The 24,470-nt window shown below is 46.8% G+C and overlaps 1 protein-coding gene and 1 long non-coding RNA gene across 6 annotated transcripts; both read left to right on the top strand.

Annotated features, from left to right (window-relative positions):
- The first annotated feature begins 133 nt into the window (after positions 1-133).
- LOC123447774 lies at positions 134-13,551 on the top strand. Of its 2 annotated transcripts, XR_006631539.1 has the most exons (5): positions 134-536; positions 4,726-4,859; positions 4,957-5,015; positions 11,910-12,023; positions 13,163-13,551. It is a non-coding gene; the product is annotated as an uncharacterized LOC123447774 (long non-coding RNA). The 2 variants fall into 2 exon arrangements; XR_006631538.1 differs by lacking the exon at positions 13,163-13,551 and having other exon boundaries at positions 11,910-12,816.
- A 1,749-nt stretch (positions 13,552-15,300) lies between these two features.
- On the top strand, positions 15,301-20,519 carry LOC123447771 (glycosyltransferase family 92 protein RCOM_0530710-like). 4 transcript variants are annotated; one of them, XM_045124441.1, is made up of 9 exons: positions 15,301-17,739; positions 17,845-17,944; positions 18,110-18,219; positions 18,539-18,711; positions 18,985-19,043; positions 19,307-19,435; positions 19,623-19,760; positions 20,202-20,311; positions 20,442-20,519. In XM_045124441.1, the coding sequence occupies exon 1, from the start codon at positions 15,775-15,777 to the stop codon at positions 17,560-17,562; it is 1,788 nt and encodes a 595-aa protein (XP_044980376.1). In that variant the 5' UTR covers positions 15,301-15,774; the 3' UTR covers positions 17,563-17,739; positions 17,845-17,944; positions 18,110-18,219; positions 18,539-18,711; positions 18,985-19,043; positions 19,307-19,435; positions 19,623-19,760; positions 20,202-20,311; positions 20,442-20,519. The 4 variants fall into 4 exon arrangements, with proteins under 4 accessions (XP_044980376.1, XP_044980377.1, XP_044980374.1 ...); XM_045124442.1 differs by lacking the exon at positions 19,307-19,435; XM_045124439.1 differs by having other exon boundaries at positions 20,202-20,519.
- The last annotated feature ends 3,951 nt before the right edge of the window (positions 20,520-24,470 follow it).

Genomic DNA, 24,470 nt, shown 5'->3' with positions numbered 1-24,470 from the left:
CCTGCAAAAAGCCTAATGCAGACAATCAAATTACATGCAGATATTGATTTTTAGCCTGCATTCGTCCAACCAAACCAAGTGAAGTGCCCCAAAGATGTGAACCAAACACGCCGTAAACGGTGCCTAGGTCTGTCCGAGACCAACCAGACCAATCTCCTTCCAGCCGCTCTCCCCTACCAGCCATTGCGGGCTTGCGGCGCGTGGGCTTGAACCTCGTGGCGCCAGCGCTGGCCGGCTGCTGCCGTCTCTCTCTAGTTTCCTGCCTCCGCCACCTACACCGGTCCCCGCAACCCCACCGTCCTCCCCTGGTCGGTCGCCACGGCGCCACGACCCCGACGACCTCTACTCGGCCACCTTCCCTCGCTTGACCCCGACGACCTCGACGTCCACTGCTCGCCCGCCTACCTTGGCTCGGCCCCGGCGACCTCGACGTCGCCGCACCTGTCCGCCCTTCCCCGCCGACCACACCACCTGGCCCTGCTCCGACGACGGAGCCACGCCCTGCTCCGTGATCGGCTTCCGCTTCAACCTCGCCGGTGCGCCTGTCCCTGCTGTGCTGGTTGTGTTGCTGATTTGGTATTGAAATGTGTTAAGTCGTTGCCTCAGATTTCATCACTAAATTCACGGGGAACTAGGTATCGGCATGATTCGGTCACGTTGAGGGAGTGTATCCCGTAGGTAGCTCTTCGGTTTTATCCCCGAATACACTTTTTGGTCGAATTGGAGCGAAATATGCCAGTAGTTCTGAATCTACGGTTTCACCAGTTACCGGGTATGGAGGAGGAGCAAGCACAGCAGCTACCTTTTTATCCTGCAGTTCTTCAGTGATGAGAATTGAGAGCTAGCTTTGGGCAGCAGATTACTACTCCCTCGTCCGCGAATAAGTGTACTTCTACTTTTTGTTCCAAGTCAAAGTTTTGTAATTTTGACCGACTGTGTAGAAAAGAGTAGCAACATATAAGACATCAAATTAATATATTATGAAAGTACATTTCAGAACGAATCTAGTGATACTAATTTAGTGCCATAAATGCTGCTACTTTTTTCTAAAGTTGATCAAAATCTTGAAACTTTGACTTAGGACAAAAGCTAGATTTCTTTTCAAAACTATGACGTATTTTATAGCAAATTTGAAAACAATAGGGCCGAACGCAAAAAATTCAGAAATATGACCCCGTCGGCCTGCGGTGGGCCGAAGAGTGGCCCGTCGGCCTACGGTGGACCGAAGAGGGGCCCGTCGGCTTCCCGTTGGCCGAAGAGTGTCAGAGGCACAAAACGTGATTAATATGGCCTCAAATGAAAAAGTTATCAGCATGAAAAATCTTTGTCTCGTCGAAACAATTGATTTTGACATAAAAATTGTCTTAATCCGAGGTCGTATGTGACCTGTAGAGCCAAAACAAGGTCACGGACAGAAACTGTAGAGTTACTTCGGACAGACCGAATGGATGTCAGAAAATTTGTCAACGGGCACCCGGTGCACTCGATGAGACCGTGTGGAATATAGAAGAGTACATAAGTTTGGTCATGTTCACTCGGAGCACAAAGAGAAGCACGAAGCATCGAAACAAATTTCAGCCGATGTGAACAATAATTTACAACTCTGTAGGCAAAAACAACAAAAATATTATTACGATAGTATGTTTCACTTTTGTGTCTTATCCAGCCCATCATCAACAATTTAGCCACCACTCATATTCATAGTAACATCATCTTGATTGTATGAGAAACTAACAAGCACGTCTAGAAACAGTGGAGCAAAATGTATGTACAATGGAAGCACTCACGAGAAGAGATGCAATGAAGCACACACCAACATAGGTTAAAAAATAAAATTCTCCAAAAGAATCAAAATGTCAGTACAATTTACCAAGATAAGCAACACAACATTGTTTGAAGCATACTTTAATGTTGGTTGAAACATACTCTAGCGGCGGCTCAAGCAAAAGTTCACTGCCATAGTAACATATGTGAGAAACAATAATATATAGTTACATGTCTGTTGGTGTCCACATTGTGAGCCCCAAGAGTCCCGTGGAGAGCAGCGACACTGTCAGCAACGAGGGAACGACGCCCGTGAACTTGAACAACCTAGTGTTTGTGTTGCTAGTTTGCTTCCAAAATGATGACAAAACATTGGGTACTCGAGATGCTCGATCTCATGTTACACTCCATGCCCACCATCGATGACCATGACATGCCCACCGTCGGGAAAGCATGATCTTCCACTCTTGCTAGCCTTGCAGAAGTTTAGGAAGCATGATTAGTTTGATTTGGATACAAAGATGATGCCTAAGAAACAATATGAAGCATGCAATGAAGCATATGAACACAATGTAGAAGCACCAGTGTGAAGCACGTAAAGTAAACCATATGAAATGAAGTAGCATAACTATGGTGCGTATGAAGCAAGTTGTGCACCGTAAAGAAGCAAAACTATGATACAAATGAATCATGAAAATTGGATGCATCATATTTATGTAATCTCAACATAATTTCTGTATGGTGGAAACATATTTTAAGATGGGGTTAACAAGATTTATGCAGTCACTCGGAGAGTTTGGTCACGTTCACTCGGTCTCACCGAGTGAACGTGACCAAACTTGTGTACTCTTCTGTATTCCACACGGTCTCACCGAGTGAACGTGACCAAACTTGTGTACTCTTCTGTATTCCACACGGTCTCACCGAGTGCACCGGGTGCCCCGTGACAAATTTTCTGACATCCATTCGGTTTGTCCGAAGTAACTCTACAACTTCTGTCCCTGACCTTGTTTTGGCTCTACAGGTCGCATACGACCTCGGATTAAGACGACTTCTATATCAAAATCAACCGTTTCGACGAGACGAAGATTTTTCATGTTTATAACTTTTTCATTTGAGGCTATCTTAATCACGTTTTGTGCCCCTGACACTCTTCGGCCAACGGGAAGCCGACGGGTCCCTCTTCGGCCAACGGGAAGCCGACGGGCCCCACTTCGGTTGCCTGGAGGCCGACGGGCCCCTCTTCGGCCCACCGTAGGCCGACGGGACACTCTTCGGCCCACAGCAGGCCGACGGGATCATATTACTGAATTTTTTGCGTTCGGCCCTATAGTTTTCAAATTTGCTATAAAATACGTCATAGTTTTGAAAAAAATTCCAAAAGCTAGATGTACACTTATTCGCGGAAGGAGGGACCATTTGTTTAGTTGTTTGTTCTGTAGTTTCCAAGTTGCTTCAAACAGCAATAGAGCACTGATTGTGAAGTCTAGGATTTTTTTGTTCATGTTCTGTCGATCGATATTTTTTACATCTGCCACACTTTGGAAATAGATGCAACTTTGCTTATTTTTGACCTATAGCATGCATTCACAAGCGTATGGCGTAAATGCTGGTCCATTTTATTTGTCCATTTTTCCCGCGCCTGCGTGAAGTGGGAGTGCGGTGTTTTAGTGCTCGGGCTACATGGAGCCCCTTTTTTGAAAGATTCGAAAATAACATTTCATAGTTTCAAAAAATTCTGAAAACAATTCCACATTGGCATGTGGATGTATACTACACGTGTGTAAAATGTCATGAGAAAATACATTGACTCATGAGCTACACAAAAAAGTGAAAATTGTTGGTTTTACATAGTGAACAGAACATACACTGTTTGCTGTTTCCAATGTCAGCATTTTTTCTTTTTTGTGTAGCTCTCATGTCAATGTATTTCATCCTAATACAAGTATGCAGTATACATCCATATGATACTGTGGATTTTTTCTCAGAATTTTTTAAGCATTGAAACATTTGTTGATTTGTTTTTAAACGAGTTCCAAAAATGAATTTCTGTTGTATGCCTGCATTTTGTCTGTAGTAAGTTGTTTAGTTTATGAGTTTCAATCAGTCTATATGAGGATGTGGGTCTTTCAACAATAAGTGGATTTTTGATGATTGTGATACCCCATGTATTTTTTCATCCCTTTTTCGCCTACAAGTGCTCTGCTGTATGTATGTGTTGTGGTGTAATTGGTTAATTCCTTCCATGCTGGTGTTGTAACTTATAGGCGTGTTGTCAGTATTTTATCAGGGAACTACGTGAGTAGTACATCAAGTGTTGTCAGTAATCTAATTTGCCTTCTATGTAGCTCTTGGATTATTGTGTAATATTAATGTTCAGAAATGCTATATATTTTTCAGCAATGTTCACCCCCCTGCTCTTTGTGTAACATTTCTTTGCCCACTGCAAATTACCTATTGCTTGCTCTTATATTGTTTTAGTGGATGTAAAATTATTGGATTGTCGTTCTGTTTGTTATGGTCACCTGGATGTTGTGCTTGTTATTCTCCTCTATGTAACTCGTGAATTATACTACTCCAATTAATATGGGTCAAAGGGAGTATACGTAGTATTCCCTTCTTGTGAGGTTCTTGCTGTTTTACCAACAACAAGGTTGATTAGTATATGTTGAGTGTACTAATGCTCTTCTGAAATTATCATGTTCGTTCTTATGATCACTTCTGCTGATGGAGTAGCTAGTGGTTCCATTTTTTAGGCAGTTACAGTTAAGGTTCTTGTTTAAGTACTGTGCTTTGATTACTGTAAGTGACATGTATACCTTATGTAATTTTTATATAATCGCCATGGAACATATATGTACTTTGCACTGTATCATTCCTGTTGTTTTATATTCTTCTTTTTACGGTTGATCGTAGTTAGAGATCATCTGAACTCTATTTTTTGTGGCTTATAATATATAGATTACTGTAATGGGTAAACTCTGCAAGGCTTCCGAGCCGAATATTCACATACAATCTTCTTTTGACACTGATGATTCTGGAAGCAATTTTTGCTCAGTGACTTTGCTGAAGATGATCCATACCCTATTTCCCAGGTTAATTTATGTCTTTTTAGAAAGAAAAAAAATCCCGAGTATACTAGGTTTTCATGTTTTGTGCTTACTAAGTTTCTTTTTATTGTAACTTCTTCAGGATCTATCATGGATGATGATAATTTTGTTAAAGCTTTGTCTGGTCTCAGTGCGACCCATGTGAGTTTTTTAGCCTACACTATTTGTTTCTCGTTTTGGTTACGGGCTCGGTGATTCTAGTCAGTATGCATATGGTGTGTACCTTGTTAGAGTTATAATATAAGTCATGTACCCTTTTGTATTTATCCCAATATATAAGGGGTTTCCTGCATATAGTCCATCACCTGTACATGTATATATACTGGCCTATGGCCTCATGGGAATACAAGTTGCTTATTCCTAACATGGTATTAGAGCCTAGGTTCTTTTTGCACGCGCAACTCGTGCTCTTCCTGATCTAATCTTCCCGTCGCGGCGACCCTGTCCCGCTCGTCCCGTCCCGCTCCTCTCATCTCGTCCCGCTCGCCCGAGGGAGTTCCAGTCGAGGATGCTCGCACGAGGAGGAGTTCCAGTCGAGGCGGCGGCCCCAAGTCATCCAGATCGAGCGCCGCTCCAGATCGAGGATCCGCTTCGCTCCAGCCAGATCAAGCCGGAGCGGTTCCCCCATCAGTACGCGATGCGGTTCGGACGCGGTTCCCATCGCCAGACCAGCCAGATCGAGACGGTTCCTCTGCTTCCTTTCATCAGCCAGATCCGTGGCTCGATTCCTTTCATCAGCCAGATCGAGCCGCAGATCAAGACGTTTCCTCCAGCTCCAAGTCATCCAGATCAAGACGTTTCCTCCCGTGGCTGATTCCTTCCATCAGCCAGATCGAGCGGCTCCCTCCCATCGCGTTCGCATCAGACGGTTCCTCCCATGGCTCCCACTCCGCCGACCCCACCGGCTCTTCCTGCGGATGCTCCTCAGACCACAAAGGATGCGGCAAAGCTCGCTGATGAGGCCGCTATCCGTGCTTATGATGAGAAGGTTTTGGCTTATGAGGAGGCTCTTCAGACGTATCATGGTGTTCTGTCTGCTTACACCCAGTGGCTTGATGATGATGCTCGTGCTGCAGCTGTTCTCACTGCTAGCGTTCTGCCTCAGTTTGCCTCTGAGTTTCTGGGCCTTCCTACTGTGTTTGAGATGTGGACTCGCCTTCGTCAGCGCTATGAGCCCTCTGGTGATGCCTTATACCTCTCTATGGTCCGTCAGGAGCATGCTCTTCAGCAGGGTGACTCTACTGTTGATGACTTCTATGCACAGAGTTCTGCTATCTGGCGCCAGCTTGATTCTCTCCGCAGTGCTGGTTGTCGCACTTGCCCCTGTTGCCAGGCTGTCCAGGCCGACTTGGAGTTTCATCGCGTCTACGAGTTCCTGTCTCGGCTCCGTAAGGAGTTTGAGCCCCGGCGTGCTCAGTTGTTTGCTCGTGGCCGTATTTCTCTCATGGAGGCGCTTTCTGAGATTCGTGCTGAGGAGACTCGCTTACGTGGTGCTGGTTTGCTGGAGGTTCCCTCGGTGCTCGCTGCTTGGACTTTTTCTACGCCACTTGCTGCACCGACCCCTTCTCGCTCGAGTGCTCCGCCGCTCTTGCGCACTCCTTCTGGAGGCTCAGGTCGCCCCCGTCCACAGTGACTACTGCAACAATGATGGTCATATTGAGTCCCACTGCTACACGAAGAAGAAACACTTGCGCAAGGCACGATCATCATCTACAGTGACTTCGTCATCTACTTCGACAGCTTCGGCCATCGCTTTGACTGAGCAGGATATTCTGAGACTTAAGCGTCTGCTCGCTGCTTCAGGTTCTTCTTCGACGGGTACTGTTGGTTCTGTGACTGAGGCTTCCCGCACTGAGCAACCACCTTCTACACAGTCAGGTACATCCCCATGGGTTCTGGACTCTGGAGCTTCCTTTCATATGACTTCTAATTCTTCCACTTTGTCCTCTCTTCGATCGCTTGATTCTCCTGCTCATGTCCTCACCGCTGATGGTACTCCCCCTTTTGTCGTTAGTAGAGGCAATCTTACCACTCCTTATTCTGTTCTTGATGTTGCTCATGTTCCTCGACTTACCATGAACCTGTTTTTCGCTGGTCAACTTGCTGATTCTGGTTGTCGTGTCATCCTTGACCTTGACTCTTGTTCTGTCCAGGACCGTCGCACGCACACTCTGGTTGGGGCTGGTCCTCGCCGCCGTGAATCTGAGGGTCTTTGGGAGTTGGACTGGCTTCATGTTCCTTCCGCTGCCCACTCTATCGCCAGTTCTTCCGCTTTGGTCGCCTCGGCTACTGGTTCCTTCCAGCAGTGGCATCATCGACTTGGTCATCTGTGTGGTTCTCGTTTGTCGCCGTTAGTTCGTCGAGGTCTTCTGGGGTTTGTCTCAGGAGATGCCTCTTTATAGTGTCAGGGTTGTCGTCTTGGCAAGCAGATTCAGTTACCATATCCACATAGTGAGTCAGTGTCTAAGCGTCCTTTTGATTTAGTTCATTCCGATGTATGGGGTCCGGCTCCCTTCGCTTCGAAAGGGGGTCATAAATACTATATTATTTTCATAGATGACTTTTCTCGTTACACATGGCTTTATTTCATGACTTCTCGTAGTGAGGTGTTGTCCATTTATAAGCGTTTTGTTGCCATGGTTCATACTCAGTTCTCTTCTCCCATTCGTGTGTTCCGTGCTGACTCCGCTGGCGAGTATCTCTCTAAGATGTTGCGTGGTGTTCTTGCTGAGCAAGGGACTCTCTCTCAGTTCTCTTGTCCTGGTGCTCACGCTCAGAATGGCGTCGCTGAGCGCAAGCATCGTCATCTTCTTGAGACAGCTCGTGCATTGATGATTGCTGCCTCTCCCCCGCCTCATTTTTGGGCTGAGGCCGTCTCCACCTCCACCTATCTCATCAATTTCCAGCCTTCCGCTGCTCTACAGGGTGGTGTTCCTTTCGAGCGTCTTTTTGATCGATCTTCCGATTATTCGATGCTTCGCTTGTTTGGTTGTGTTTGTTATGTTCTTCTTGCCCCCCGCGAACGCACCAAACTGACCGCTCAGTCTGTTGAGTGTGTCTTCTTAGGCTATAGTGATGAACATAAGGGCTATCGTTGTTGGGATCCTATCGGTCGTCGGATGCGTATCTCTCGGGATGTGACTTTCGATGAGTCTCGTCCCTTCTACCCACGCCCATCTTCCTCGACCTTTTCAATGGAGGATATCTCTTTCCTCACTTTTCCTGGCACACCTATCACACCCGTCGAGCCTTTGCCTATTCGTTCCGCTCCCTCTGCTTCTCCACCTCCAGTCGATTTGTCGCCACCATCTTCCACGGTCTCCTCGTCTAGCATGTCACCTGATTCTACACCTTCATCTCCGGTGACTTCTTCGTCGCCTCTTCCCGATTCTACCTTGGCGATTCCTCCTTCCATTGTTCCATCTTTTCCTCAGTGTTACACTCGTCGTTCACGTTATGTGGATGCCTCTATGGATGTGTCGTCATCCTCGTCTCAGCCTACTTATGGCTTGCGTTCTCGTCCTTGTCCGCCTGTTGATCGTTTTGGATTTTCCACCGCTGGTGCTGCTGTTCTTGAGCCGACTACCTATCATCAGGCTGTTGTTCATCCTGAATGGCAGTTTGCGATGGCAGAGGAGATTGCTGCTCTTGAACGCACTGGTACGTGGGATCTTGTTTCCCTTCCTCCCGGAGTCCGTCCCATCACTTGTAAGTGGGTCTACAAGGTTAAGACTCGCTTTGATGGTTCTCTTGAGCGTCACAAAGCTCGTCTTGTGGCTCGTGGTTTTCAGCAGGAGCATGGTCGTGATTATGACGAGACTTTTGCTCATGTGGCTCATATGACCATTGTTCGTACACTTCTTGCCGTGGCCTCTACACGCCATTGGTCTATTTCTCAGCTTGATGTTAAGAATGCTTTTCTTAATGGTGAGCTGCGTGAGGAGGTGTACATGCAGCCACCACCTGGGTATTCTGTTCCTGATGGCATGGTATGTCGTCTTCGCCGCTCTCTCTATGGCCTTAAGCAAGCCCCTCGCGCCTGGTTTGAGCGTTTTGCCTCTGTGGTGACTGCCGCTGGTTTTTGACCCAGTGTTCATGATCCAGCATTGTTCATTCATCTTTCTCCTCGTGGTCGGACTCTTCTTCTTCTCTATGTTGATGACATGGTCATCACTGGGGATGACCCCGAGTATATTGCCTTTGTTAAGGCCCGTCTTAGTGAGCAGTTCTTTATGTCTGATCTTGGACCTCTTCGCTACTTTCTTGGGATTGAAGTTTCTTCTACCTCTGATGGCTTCTTTATATCCCAGGAAAAGTATATCCAGGATCTTCTTGCTCGTGCTGCTCTTACTGATGAGCGCATTGTTGAGACTCCTATGGAGCTCAATGTTCACCTCTCTGCTACTGATGGTGATCCCCTGCCTGACCCGACGCGTTATCGTCATCTTGTTGGCAGTTTTGTTTACCTAGCTGTCACTCGTCCGAATATCTCTTATCCGGTTCATATTCTGAGTCAGTTCGTCTCTGCTCCCACATCGGTTCACTATAGTCATCTTCTCCGTGTTCTCCGATATCTTCGGGGCACGATCTCTCACCGTCTATTCTTTCCTCGCTCCAGTTCTTTACCGCTTCAGGCCTATTTGGATGCTACATGGGCTAGTGATCCTTCAGATCGCCGTTAACTTTCTGCTTACTGTGTTTTTCTTGATGGTTCTCTCATTGCCTGGAAGAAGAAACATATTGCAGTTTTCCGTTCGAGTGCAGAGGCTGAGTTGCGAGCGATGGCTCTTTTGACGGCAGAGGTGACTTGGTTACGGTGGTTACTTCAGGATTTCGGTGTTTCTGTCACTACACCAACTCTGCTCTTATCTGACAGTACAGGTGCTATTAGCATTGCACGCGACCCTGTGAAGCATGAGCTCATCAAGCATATTGGCGTTGATGCTTTCTATGTGCGCGCTGCTGTGCAGGATCAGGTTATTGCTCTTCAGTATGTGCTTTCTGAGTTACAGTTGGCGGATTTCGTGACGAAGGCCCAGACTAGAGCACAATATGGCTTTTATCTCTTCAAACTCAGTGTTGTTCATCCACCATGAGTTTGAGGGGGGGGGGTGTTAGAGTTATAATATAAGTCATGTACCCTTTTGTATTTATCCCAATATATAAGAGGTTTCCTGCATATAGTCCATCACCTGTACATGTATATATACTGGCCTATGGCCTCATGGGAATACAAGTTGCTTATTCCTAACATACCTGATGCTCCATTTTTATTTTCTTTGTGTAGTAAATGAAATGTCTGAAATGGAAGCAAACATCTGTTGGTGCTAGAAATGTGGTATGTAGTCTTTGTGTTTGCAGAAAGTTCATCAGTTCTGATTGCTTTTGATGTTGTTAAGCTTCATGCACTAGCCAACGCAACCAAAAGTCCGAACTAATGGAAAGGGCTAAGCAATCCACATATAGTGTAACACCCCCTCTCACGTGTGACGGGGAAGACAAGTCAACACGTGCAACCAGAAGAGAGCGACGACACGTGAAGCTCACGTATGACTCAAAAGGCCTCTACGTGGACACAAAGGGGGCTACCAGCAATTTTTAATAAATTGCGAAAAATTGCAAAAGCTAGGACTTGAACTCAAGACCTTAGCTCCGATACCATGTTAAGCTTCATGCACTAGCCAACGCAACCAAAAGTCCGAACTGATGGAAAGGGCTAGGCAATCCACATATAGTGTAACAGATGTATCATGTAACTGCACATTTAGATAGGGAATGTTCTTTAGCCAGATATTTGGATGCAAATTGAAATGACAGCTTTGTTGATTTTTTTTTGGCATTTCTTTGTTTTTTTGGTTAGTTTCCAGTAATACATAGGCTTACAGTAGTATACAAAGTGTGCATGTATATGTTTTGCAGTCTTCAGTCTATTCCTTTCTTTATTCTAGGTAGGTGTATTTTCGCTTTGTGTTCCGATATTTTCTGACTTTGTGTGTACGTAATGCAATTCTCTATTCTCTCTTGGTTTTAGTCCGTCATCTAGTTTTCCCTCAACTATTTGTGTCTATGTATGTAGGGGTTTTCTATTTTAGTTCCAACTATTGTTCATCACATTAGCAAGTTTATTTTCCAATAGTATTTGACCTTTTCTCATTTACTTGTTGTTTGAAGTCCATTTTCTCTATCCATGTAAGTAGGTTAATTTTTTCCCTTTTCTCTCTTTGTCTTCTAGTTTACGTGCTACTGTTGATCGCTGTTTTAAGTTTATTTTCGGTAGTATTAAAGATAGTTTTTCACAATTTACTGTTATATGAATCTCTTTTTTTACAGCCAATTTACTCTGTCCATGTATGCCATTATATATTGTGTCCGGTAGTCGGTTCGGTTTGTTGCCAATATAGTTTCAGTGTAAATTTGGATTTTGAGGACTGTAAGTCAGTAACTAGAATGATTGATATACTGAGCTGTCAGACACTGCTGTTTCTTGAGTCTATCTTCTCTGAGCATCTACTCCCTCCGTTCCTAAATATAAGACCTTTTAGAGATTTCACTATGAACTACATACGGATGTATATAGACATATTTTATAATGTAGATTCACTCATTTCACTCTGTATGTAGTCCATAGTGAATTCTCTAAAAGGTCTTATATTTAGGAACAAAGGGAATAGATCAGAGCACCATTTTCATGCAATTACAGTTCTTTTGCTCATCTCTTACAGTTTTCTGAAAATGAAAATTAGTGTAAGTCTGATACTATGTACTACTAGCTTGTTATCTGCATTAGTTGTACTCTATGTCTATATCAGCAAGATCAAAGCACCCATTTTATGTAATTACAGTTTTGTTTGATCATGACTTACTGTACCTATCCTTTGGTTTTACAGTTTTCTGAAAATTCTTACTCCTTGCTAGCTCCAGTGTAATTATGATGATACATTCATACATACGCAGTTGTTTGTAATCTGTACTAGCTGAACTCCTCATTTGGCTGTCCCTTTTGATGTTTCTTGGCAAAATCTTGTGGATTTGTAGAGGGAAAGGCAAGGTCCCTGAAGTCCCAATCCATATGAACAATTCCGGAGAAGCGTAGACAAAGCAAAATTGGGGGATGCTTAGCTGTGCTGCATCTTCCATCGTTCCTTCCAGGTTTGTCCCCGGGTCCTTGCTGTAAGTTTTGTCCCAATTTTTGGTCGTTTCTTTGTCTTGCTCTTCTCTTGCGTGTCCATATGCTGCAAGTTTTGCCCCGATTTCTGGTTGTTTCTCTCAACTTGCCCGCAGGTTCTGGTGTCAGGGTTGTTTTGTTGCGTTGCTTTTCGTGTAGCTGGGTTGTACTTGTACGTAGTCGTTAGGTGAGAACGTTTTAGGCCCTTTTCCCTGCCTTTCATGTTTCCTGTCTATTTGATTTCAGTTGAAGGTCAAATAAGCAGTCCCTTGATCAGCACGACAGCTAGACCCTGTTTGCAAACCTGATACCGGAGTTACTCCAAGAGGATTATTTTTTTCTTCAAAACGGAGGCAAAAGATTTGCCTCATCAATTAATTAAAAAGAAGAAAAAAATACCTAGTTAATTAACGAAAAAACAAACGAAAACCGATACATATAGACCACATATAGACTACTTGGTAAGGAAGAAACTCCAGGACCCCAGGGTCAACCCGACAAACATACATAAGGTGCAACCACCACGACCCTTTGCATTTCCACGTCGCAAAGAAACCATAACAAAACCAAGGTTGAAGACAACGGGCACCATCAAATCTATGGAGACGAGCCAATCAAAGATGGTGGTCGAAAAGATTGAGAATCATCTAAGAGGATCTTGATTCATTAAACAAAAAGAGTTGCCTGGTTAATTTGTGAAAACCAGATGAAAACTTTTACATCATGCCTGCAAGACAGGGGTAGGCGACCAACGTGGCTACCCACACAAAGACTCAATTGAAGGGAAAGAAACGTTGCCAAGGTTGTCATCTGACGGGGCGCGGAAGCACACCGCCCTACGATACACCCGCCACGGCTGCCGCTGCTCCCCTGCCGCGAGACGGAGGAGTACGACCCCACCCGCGGCCGCCTCTTCTTCGGCGCAGGAAGCTCCTCCAGGGCGTCCAGCTCGCGCTTCTCTCTCACCCCGGTGAAGAAAGAGCCGGAGGAGCTCCCCCCCCCCGGTCCGCGCAGTGGGGAGGGAGCCGGAGGCCAAGGCGGGGCAGGCGCGGCGGGCCGGTGGCATTGTCGGGCCAGAGGACTTCCTCTCCCAACGGAGGCGAACATGATTTTGCCTGTGAAGCTTGCGCGCAGTGCATGGGAGGAGGAATCAAAGCGGCAACACCGCTAGAGGGAGGAGGAGATCAGTGTCAAGTGTCGTGCTCTACGAGCAAGGACTCGCATCGGCCCTCGCGTTCGGCGACAAGGAGGAGTGGCTCCGTGAGGCCGCTGAGCAGGAGCGGATCTTCGTCGAGCTCACCTCTGACTCCGACTCCGATTGAGCGCGGCCGCTGGTCAGCTACCGCACCTTACGAGCCGCGGCGAGCTCCGTTTTGGCTAGTTCTAGGGTAGGGTAGCTTCGGCGAGCTCTGGTGACCTTTTATGTACATATATCTATGCTATGTACGAACGATTTGCCCCTATGTACGAATGATTCCGGCAAGCTTTCGCGATATAATTTGTTGCGTGAAACCTGTTTTTCAAATTTTGCACTGAATACAGTTTCTACTTTGGGGCGACGATTCTGAGTCCGTATAGACCCTGCCGCCGAACTATAAACCGCGTTTGTAGTTTATAGTTCCGCAAAATAGAGCATCTATAAACCGGGTGGACACCATGATCAGTGACCGATTAGTTTTGGCTGACCCAACCGATCTCTTCAAACGACCCCTAGTAACACCCCTCATATTCAGCCTATATACATGGCAGATATGTGGCGTTTCGGACATGTCCGCCACGTCAGCCTGGCCTGTATGGGCCCCACACTGTCCTTACTAAAAAAAACCCAATCAAACCAAACCCTAGCTTCACTCCACTCTCCACTCCACCTTTCGTCGATTTCCTTACCCTCTCGATCCCCTCTTCTCTCGATGTCGAGCTTAGCGGCGGCAACACCGGATTTGGCAGCGAGGACGATCTCATCTTCTAGGACGCCTTCGTCCGTGGGGTGGAGGCGGGCGACGACATGCGGCTTGCCCTCTGCATCTCCCTGAAGCGACCACGGGTTGACACAGGTGGTTGCTTAGGCTTCGCTTCGTCTCGTGTCCTGTCGGTGTAGCGGGAACACCGACGACTTCCTGTTGCGCACCGGTGGGTGCTCATGCCCGCGTCGCAAACACCTGAATCGAAGGCGTGTGTCGCGTGTCGCGAGAGGCAGCGGGCCAGGGAGAGGGCCACGACGTCGGAGACGGCCGCATCTTCCTCTCGGTGGCTCAAAAGATCAAAACTAATTTTATGGTTAGTTTAGATTTTTTGATAAAGAGATTAATTTGGACGACTCTAAATAAAATATTTGCTTCACTTTTTCCTCCTCGGTTCAAAAATAACTGAAGTTCTACGCTTGATCTAACTCAAATTTGGTTAGGTTTGACCAAATTTATGTAAAAATACAATAACATCTACTCGTAGTAGAACACCAGTACAAAAAAAAAACGTACTATGTTTATGGAAAACGTTGTCGTCCCACCGGATCCTGATTTCGCGTCCACCGTCTCCTTTGTTCGCCACGTGGCCGGGCGGACGAGCCGTGACCCGTTTCCTGAAACAACTTCATTGTTTCTGCAACTTGGAAGTAGTTGCAGAACGAGGGACCCAGGCATGGCGACGACGGCTTCCACGGGAAGAGCTCGCCGGCCGCCCCGCCGCCGGCCGCCTCGCCGCCTAGAGGTCGCCGGCCGCCCCGCCGGCTAGAGCTCGCCGGCCGCGCCCGCCCCGCCGGCTAGAGCTCGCCGGCCGCGCCCGCCCCGCCGCCAAGAGCTCGCCGGCCGCCCCGCCCCGTCGCCAAGAGCTCGCCGGCCGCCCTGCCAGCCGCCCCGCCGGCTAGAGCTCGCCGGCCGCCCCGGCGGCCGCCCCGTCGCCTAGAGCTCGCCGCTCGCCGGCCGCCCCGCCGCCAAGAGCTCGCTGGCCGCCCCGCCGCCTAGGTAGTGGTTCTGCAACTTGAGCTTTGTTGCAAAATTTCCTGAAACATGACCCTTGTTGCAAAAAATTCTCCCGCAAAAACGAAGAAAAAACCCTGCAACAAGCAAATTGTTTCTGAAACTCGACCGTTGTTTCAGGAATTAACAGATCCAAAGTTTATTTCTTGCAACAAAGCGAAAGTTTCCGCAACTCGAGCGTCGTTTCAGAACCATGCGGCGGGGATGCAGGGCGTTAGATCGCCATCCAACGGCTAGCTAGGTGACGGATAATTTTAGAAATCATCCGGCGGATGCGTAGCGTTCCCCTATGTTTATTTGATATTGCAGATCTTATCACACTTTTTAAATAAATTTGATCAAACATACTACAAATTTAAAACTTTAATTATTTTGAAACAGAGGGAGCAGGAAGAAAATTATGCCAGAACACACGACCAGCCTGAAGTATTTTGTTTTTTTGAGAGAGAACCAACGAAGACTCGACGCGGTCCGTAATCTGTTTTTTTTTTTTTTTTGACGCGACGCAATGGCGGTTCGACTCGACCAAACCTCGCTGCGTCGGTCGGACCGGAAGGAACAGCTGGCGTCGATCGGTCGGTCCGTAGTCTGTACGCTACCGTATACGTAGCGCGCACGCTACATTATACGGCGTAGAATACCTAGGGCAGATCGCAAGATTTCTCGCGTAGAATACCTAGCTTTTTCCTCCCAAAACCAATCGCAAGATTTTTCGCGCGAACTCGAATCTCCAGCTCTCCGCTCCGATCGCCCCGCCGCCATGGCGCATCACCCACGCCGCAGCTGCCTGCGCCGTGTCTTGACCATCGCCGGCGGTGTGTCAGCCGGCCTCATCCTGCTCGCCGGCGGCCATACCTACGCCCACGGCCAGCTCTTCTCGCCGTCCTTGTTGCCCCACGGCCTCGGCGGCGGCGCCGACTGCTCGCCCTCCTTCGCCCCGCCGCCCTTCGCCCCGCCACCCTTCGCCCTCTCGCCGCTGCCGCCCTACCTCCTATCGGAGGCCGAGGCCTCGCCCCCGCAGCCGGAAGCCAGCCTCCCGCGCCGCCTTCTGCCCGTTCGCCGCTCGCCGCCGCCGCCCTGCCTCCCCGCGAACTCGGGGTCGGAGGCCGACCGCTCGCCACCGCAGCACGACGACGCGGATGCCGTCTTGCTCCCGGACGGGGAGGTCCTTCTCCTGGCTGACGCTGAGCCTGGCGCCAAGGCGACGTGCGCCTTCCAGGGTGGGGCGTCGTCCCCGGCGAGCACGCTCGGGAGGCTGCCGGGGTCGGGCCGCCACGCGTACGTATGCCTAATGCCAGAACCTGCCCGGAGCCTCCAGCCGCTCCAAGCGCCCCTGCTGCTCCCCGCCTCCGCTTCCTCTGCTGATTGCCCTGACCGCACGTCGTTGCTGAATTGGAGCGACCGGATCGCCTTCACCTCTGCAACTCTCGACAGCGGCGATGTCCTCGTCTTTGCAAAGGGCGTCAACCATGCTGCTGGCGCAGTCCGGTGCGTCTATCGCCACTGCGGCGACGCCCATGGCGTGGTGGCATCCTTCCCTGCCATCACCTCCGTACAGCAGGTTACCAGGTGCCCTGCTCCACCCATGCTTCTGAACTCCAGGAAAACAGAGTTCCGTGTCACGGTGGCAGCCACCGGCGAAGATCCGATCCCCTCTATTGCAACTTATCGTCCACAGCAGAGTGAAAGTGGCTTGGTGGTGACACCGGCCCGAAAGAACCTGATTTGCGCTTGCACTATGGTTCACAACGTGTCTAAGTTTCTTCGCGAATGGGTGCTGTATCATGCCGCTGTCGGGGTAGACCACTTCATCCTGTATGACAACGGAAGTAAGGATGATTTTGCAGAACAAGTGGCCCACTTGAGGTCAGCCGGAATCAGCATCTCTACCTTGCCTTGGCCGTGGATCAAAATGCAGGAAGCCGGCTTCTCCCATTCTGCTGCAACGCACCAGAGTTCTTGCAAGTGGGTGGCATTTATAGATGTCGACGAATTCATTTTCTCGCCCAACTGGAAAGGATCCGAGAAACCGTCAAAATCAATGCTTCAAGCTATTGTTCCGGTTGATCCAGACGTCGGGCAGGTGTATCTGCCGTGCTTTGATTTTGCCCCCTCTGGCCAAACATCACACCCACAGGAGGGTGTCATCCAAGGATACACATGCCGCCTGAAGAAGATTCTCAGGCACAAATCGCTGGTTCTTCTTGATGCGGTGGACCATTCTTTGGAGAACGCAATTCACCACTTCACGCTCAAGGCTGGCTTCAGAAGCATATGGAACATGCAGGCGCGTGTCAACCATTATAAATACCAGGCATGGAGTGAGTTCAAGTATAAGTTCAAACGACGAGTATCCGCCTACGTGGCTGACTGGAGAGATCCGATCAACCTTGAGTCTGCTGACCGGGCCCCCGGCTTAGGAGTTGATGGTGTTGAACCGGTTGGTTGGGCACAAAGGTACTGTGAGGTCAAGGATTACCTTCTTCAGGAATTGAGTGCAAGATGGTTTGGCACTGGACTAGGAAGTCCGGGATCTCAGGATACTTAGGCCTGGCTTTATCTGTAACCTGCGGGTGTCTAGAAGGATCTAGAGGCATTAGAGATGGAATTGTAATCTAGTTTAAACCTGTCTCCTTGCCTCCCAAGATCAATCTAGAAAACCGACCTGTACATCGCTTGCCACGTTCGGCACCAATAAATAAACATCAGGCGGCCTCCAATGGAGGTAGAGACGCTTCCACCATTCTCACATAGTATCACGAGCTATCTTCCTCTTTTGGCAATTCATCTAGATTGATCTGATCATCGTTAGCTCTTCCTCCTGCTGCAGCCCTTCATCCACACCGCCACCGCCATCTCTGAGAATTCTTGTCCAGCACTGAAAAATCCATTCATAAGGTTCATAGGATGGCAGAATAAGTTTGCGGAAGGTATTTTTTTGGCACTACTGGTTTTTAAAGTTTGCTGATCTAGAGCTTCTATCGCCTCTTCAGCAATCTAGTGGGTTTAACCTTTAGCTGAAGCATCCTTGCAAATACTGATTCCTATTAGTACATATACCTGATATTTGTTGTCATGTGTACTGCATACTGTAGGTATGCTGTCCATTTATCCAGGATTCCATGGTCTGCAGTAATAGTGGAATCTGTCACTGGAAGTATTATCTAACTGATATATTTCAGGTTTGGTATCACTTATGCTCTAGGTAGGAGATCTTTGACTAGGACACTGAGAATTCCTGGGCAATGTAAACGTTTCAGCATGATATTTTCAGATAATAGTTACTTGAGTGTCAGGATTCTTCTATCTTCTTGTTTCGTCCTTTTTGTTCAGAATTAATGATTTATCCAGTGCTGCACATTGCATGCTCACTGCAAACTTAAAAAAAGCTTTATCTTATTTTTATAAATGCACTTTCTTACTGAACTAGCTTCAGGACAGATGGCAGGTTTGCTAAACAAAAGATATTTTTTGCACATTGCAGTTTTAGTACTAATTTCTTGTAAAATTGTGCTTTTTTGCAGCACCATCCCATTGAGCCATGAGATCTGAACCAATGAATTCAGATAACATCTACCATGTTTACGGATCACTACATTTCCTGTTGGAACAATGCGATATCCCTTTTTCAGGAACCATCTGAAAACGGGCTTCATGCTTTTCTGAATTATTCAGCGGCACGCATTACATGCTCGCTGTAAGCTTCTAAAAAAATTTATATTTTTGTTGCTAAATGTTCTCTCTTACTAAACTAGCTTCAGGAAAAACAACAGGTTTGCTATCCATTTGATCTCGTTTGTTTGAATAGCAGAATTGCTACCTAAATTCTCAAAAGAAAATTGTGCTTTCACAGTAATACATATCTGTGATGCGTACTGCATATTGTATGGTACGCTATCCACTTATTCAGGGTCTGCAGGTGGAATTTGTATTGCTGGAATTATTAGCTAAGTGATACAGTATTTTTCAGGTTAGATATCATCTCTGCTCTAGCCAGGAGAACTTTGACCAGGACAACATTTTACAAAGGTAATAACTGAGAATTCATGGGCAATATAAAATTTGCAGCATTATACTTTCAGGCTGTAGTTACACGAGTGTCAGACATTCTCTTTGTTCTTGTTTCGTGCTCTTTGTTTAGAACTAATGATTTATCCAGTTCTGCACACTGCATGCTCACCGCAAACTTAAAAAAAAGCTTACCTGATTTTGCTTGATGTTCTTTCTTACTGAACTAGCTTCGGGACGGATGGCAGATTTGCTAACAATTTGGTATTTTTTGTGCATTGCAGGTTTGGTACTAATTTCTCGAAAAATCGTGCTTTTTGCAGCACCATCCTGTTGTGCCATGAGATCTGAACCAATGAATTCAGATAACATCTACTATGTTTACGGATCACTACATGTTCCATTGGAACAATGTGAGGTCCTTTTTTCAGTGACAATCTGAACACGGGCTTTCTGTATTATTCAGTACCACACATTGCATGCTTGCTACAAACTTCTAAAAAAAACTAATATTTTTGTTGCTAAATGTTATTTCTTACTAAACTAGCTTCAGGACGAACAATATGTTGCTAACCATCTGGTCTCTTTTGTGCGTTGCAGGTTTGCTACTAAATTCGCAAAAAAAATCGTGCTTTTGCATCACCATCCTGTGGAACCACGAGACCTGATCCAATGAATTTACTGAACGTTTTCTATGTTTTAAAAATTATGGATCACTACATGTTCTACTGGAACAAGGTGAGAACCTTTTTCAGTAACCATTTCATTTGAACACACATCATGCTTTTCCGAATATAACTGAACATCTGAAGCAGCCATGGTGTACTGGTGTATATATTTTAACATTGCAAGTCAGCATCTCCATGTTTGATTGCTGTAGACTTCCTTATCAGAAAATTTAAATTTACTGTTTGCTATTGTTTAAGTCTGATATGTGCTTGCTTGTAATCTGCACTAGTTGTACTCTATGTCTACACCAGCAAGATCAAAGCACCCATTTTATGTAATTACAGTTCTGTTTGATCAAAGCACCCATCTTCTGGGCTTACACTTTTCTAAGAATTCTTATTTCTTGCTAGATCTAGTATAGTTGTTTGTAATCTGTACTAGCTGAAGTCCTATATGACCTCATTTGGCAGTCCCTTTTGATGTTTTTGGCAAAATCTTGTGGATTTGTAGAGGGAAAGGCAAGGCCCCTGAAGTCCCAATCCCTATGAACAATGCTGGAGAAGCGTAGACAAAGAAAAAGGGGTGCTTAGCTGTGTTGCATCCGCCATTGTTCCTTCCAGGTTTGTCCCAGGGTTCTTACTGTAAGTTTGCCCCAATTTTTGGTTGTTTCTTTGTCTTGCTCTTCTCTTGCGTGTCCATGCTGTAAGTTTTGGCCCAATTAGGGCCTGATTGGATTGTCGTTTTTCACAGTTTTACACCTGTAAAAGATACAGACCTGAATCGGTCGTTTTCTTTTCCGGTTGGAAAGCACATATGGCTGATGATTTACACCTGTAGAAGTAATGGTTGTTTTTCTCAACTTGCCCGCAAGTTCTGGTGTCACGGTCGTTTTGTTGCATTGCTTTTTCATGTAGCTGGGTTGTACTGCCTTCATTTTTTAAATATAAGCCTTTTTAGAGATTTCAATACGAACTATATACATATGTATAGACATATTTTTAGAGTGTAGATCCACACATTTTGCTCCGTATGTAGTCTATTAAAATATCTGAAAAGTCTTATATTTAGGATAGGAACGGAGGGAGTAGTCGTGAGACGTCAGGTGAGAACGTTTGGCTTTGAAAATCATCTTACATCTAGATGAGGCACAAGGACCTTCAAAAGAGACTCAAGAAAAAAGTTGTCAGGCTGGCCGTGTTGGAGCAAGCTAGGAAAAGACAAAACATGAGGATTACAAATATCAAAGAGGGGGACGCCAACACCCGTTTCTTCCATCTTCAAATCAACGGGAGACGACGGAAAAACCTTATCCATAGGCTTAATCATGGGAGTGGCTGGGTGACTAGCCAAAACCATAAAAACAACATTGTCCAGGCACATTTTGCCAACACTATGAAAAAGGGCTCGCCGCGCCCCAAGACTATCAACTGGGCTGCTCTTCCCACTTCGGGCCACGACCTTTCCGACCTTTGGGAGCCCATAACGGAGGACGAGGTCAAGGATGCTATATCCGCTCTCCCCGGGGACAAGGTCTCGGGACCTGATGGTTTCACCGGGAAATTTTACAAGGCCTGTTGGGACATTATCAAGGATGATATCATACTCGTGATCAACAAGTTCTCTAGTCTGCATGCAAAAAACTTTCATTGGCTCAACTCGGCAAACATCGCCCTCATCCCTAAGAAAGATGGCGCCAAGAACATTTCAGACTTGAGACCCATCAGCCTTATACACGTTGTTGCAAAGCTCATTGTCAAAATCCTTGTGACTAGGCTGGCCCGTCACATGAACGGTCTCGTCTCCATTGCGGAAAGCGCTTTCATCAAAACATGGACTATTCATGAAGACTTCATGTATGTTCAAAACTTGGCTAGGAAATTTCACCACAAAGAAAACCCCAATGCTCCTCTTCAAGCTTGATATCAAGAAGGCTTTTGACTCGGTCAAATGAGACTATATTATTGAGCTGCTAACCCACCATGGCTTCTCGAGTCACTTTCATGGATGGGTGTCGGCCCTACTTTCCTCGGCCTCCTCCAGAGTTTTGCTCAATGGAATTGCCGGTGACCTGATCAAGCATGTATGTGGCCTCCGACATGGCAACCCTCTCTCACCGTTGCTCTTTGTGCTCGCCATTGACCCACTGCATCACATCTTGGGCAAGGCCACTTCCCAGGGGTTGCTACACTCACCCGACAACCGCTTCACGGGCATTAGAGCCTCATTATATGCTGACGACACAATGGTTTTTTGCGCCCCTCTCAAGGAGGATGTCAGTTTCATTGCCAACATGCTCTCCTCCTTCGGTGATTCCACTGGGCTCGTCACTAACTGTACAAAGCGCTTAGTCGCCCCATCCAGAGCGCTAATGTGGACCTCGACAACAGTACGGTCATCATTCCCGCCAGTACGGTCATCATTCCCGCCAGTACGGTCATCATTCCCAATTGCTACTTAGGCCTCCCACTTGCGATTTTACGACTCAAGAAGATACATTTGCAACACCTCGAAGACAAGGTGGCCAAGAAACTTGCACCTTGGAGAGGAAGACATGTGGCTATTGCGGGCCGAATGGCCTTGGTCAAAGCGGTTCTCATGGCGGTGGCCATTTATCACATCACTCTGATGGACCTTCCGGTGGAGGTGCTCCAAAAATTTGGCAGTCTGAGGAGAGCCTACCTTTGGGCTGGTACAAACACCGTGTCTGGAGGCAAATGCAAAATTAACTGGCAGCACGTATGTAGGCCAAAGAGTTTGGGGATTGGTAATCCTCAATCTGCAAAAGTTCGCCACCACGCTCCTACTTAGATGGCTTTGGTTGGAGTGGGATTACCCGCCAAGGGCGTGGTACGGTATTGCGGTCCCATGCAACATGAAGGATCGTGGTTTTTTCAGGACCGCCACTAAGGTTACCCTCGGAGACGACTCCAAGGCCAAGTTCTGGGAATCATCTTGGTTAGATGCCATTGACCCCAAAGACATCGTCTTAGAAATCTTCGAGCTCTCAAGGAACAAGTGCGGTACCGTAGCCTCAGCCCTTAGGGATGACCACTGGATAACCTTGATTGACACAAGAGCAGGTTTATCGCTCGTCCAATTCGAACAATTTGTAGCTCTTTGGAACAAGCTCCTACACATCACTATCCAACCTGGTGTGCAGGACACCATCCACTGGAAGCTCTCCAGCGATGGGGCCTACACTGCCAAGACGTCCTACTTAGCGAAATTTGGCGGCCTTGTTCGCTCCAACTTGCAAACTATTGTCTGGAGGCTTGGGCCCCTCCCAAGTGTATTTTTTGCATGGTTGGTCACGCAAAATTGGATCTGGACGACGGACAGACTCCAACGCCGTGGATGGCCTAACTGTAATTGTTGCCCTCTTTGCAATCAGGTGCAAGAGTCCACGACTCACCTCCTATCAAGTGACGCTTCTCCATTCGAGTCTGGAATGAGGTCCTGACGTGGATGTACCTTGATGTCGATACCGCCCTTTGGTTGAACTACGACACAGTGAGATTATGGTGGGATGGGGTTATCACCAAGAGCATGCTGCCAAAGAAAGCCTTGGCCTCCTTACTCCATCTTGTTAGCTGGGAGAGTTGGAAGGAGTGAAATGCCCCGAGTGTTCAGATCCAAGGCGGCGCCTGTGGTGGTGATCATGCGTACTATTAAAGACGAGGCGTCCATCTAGGCCCTGGCGGGTGCTAAGCATTTGTGTAATTTGATGCCGCGAGAGTAGTCCGTTGTAATATTCATGCTTGGCGGGACTGTGATGCCAAAAACCTTCTCTTCTCCTTATTCCATGAAATTGGCAAGTCTTTTTCCTCGTTTTAAAAAAAGGTTCTAGTGCGTACACTGCTCCTGCCTTTGATTTCAGTTAGAGGTCAACTAAACAGTCCCTTGATCTATGAAGCACGACAACTAGTCCTTCTTCACTACTTTTTGCAAACTTGATATCGGAGTTTCTCCAAGAGGATCTTGATTCATTAAAAACGAGTTGCCTGGTCAATTTGTGAAAAGTAGACGAAAACAGTTACAACATGCATACAAGGCAGAGTACCTGACCAATGTGGCTACCCGCACAAAGACTTAGTTGCTCAGGAAAGAAACACTGGTGAGGTTGTCATCCGATCTCGTTGTTATCACTCCTTTGCGAGCCATCGACTCTGTTAGAACATCGTGGCTCCATGTTTGGTTTTGGTAATTGATGACAATCCCTATGGACTAATGGTTGTCTTGAGTTATATTCGAAGGATTTGTCCATAGACATTTCTTGAAGTCCATTTGTTGGTTTCAAGGAGTTTATGAGATGACCAAGGTTGCATTCAGGGATTTATCCAAAGATTGGTCATGTGAGAGTTGAGCTTATTGCAAGCATGTCTTGAAGAAGAAAATTGTGGGAACATTCATGTTTACCTTCAAGACATCATCTTTATGAAGAGAGAAGATAAGTCTAAAGGTTGATCAAGACTAAGTCAAAGATTGAATCAAGTTGATCAACACACAAAGTGTATATGATGTACCGAGAGGGATCAAGTGATCACATGTTATGGTAAGCATGTCCATTACGCTTTGTGTACTAACCCATGATCTATGCATGTGAGAGTTCTATGTGGGGTTAGGTATGTGTCCATGGGCTTGCGCCCAGAGAAAGATCTCATACAATCCATGAAGGATGACATCGAGTGGTGATCACCATCAAGTTTGCGGTGTGCAAGTTCAAGTGGAGCATCATAGAGAGATCATGCTTGAAGCTTGCCGTTCATTGTGGTGACAATG

Source organism: Hordeum vulgare, chromosome 4H (genome assembly GCF_904849725.1).
Source record: "Hordeum vulgare subsp. vulgare chromosome 4H, MorexV3_pseudomolecules_assembly, whole genome shotgun sequence".
Taxonomy (NCBI): Eukaryota; Viridiplantae; Streptophyta; class Magnoliopsida; order Poales; family Poaceae; genus Hordeum; species Hordeum vulgare.
Note: the sequence above shows the minus strand (reverse complement) of the source record. Positions and strands in the feature narration are given on the sequence as shown.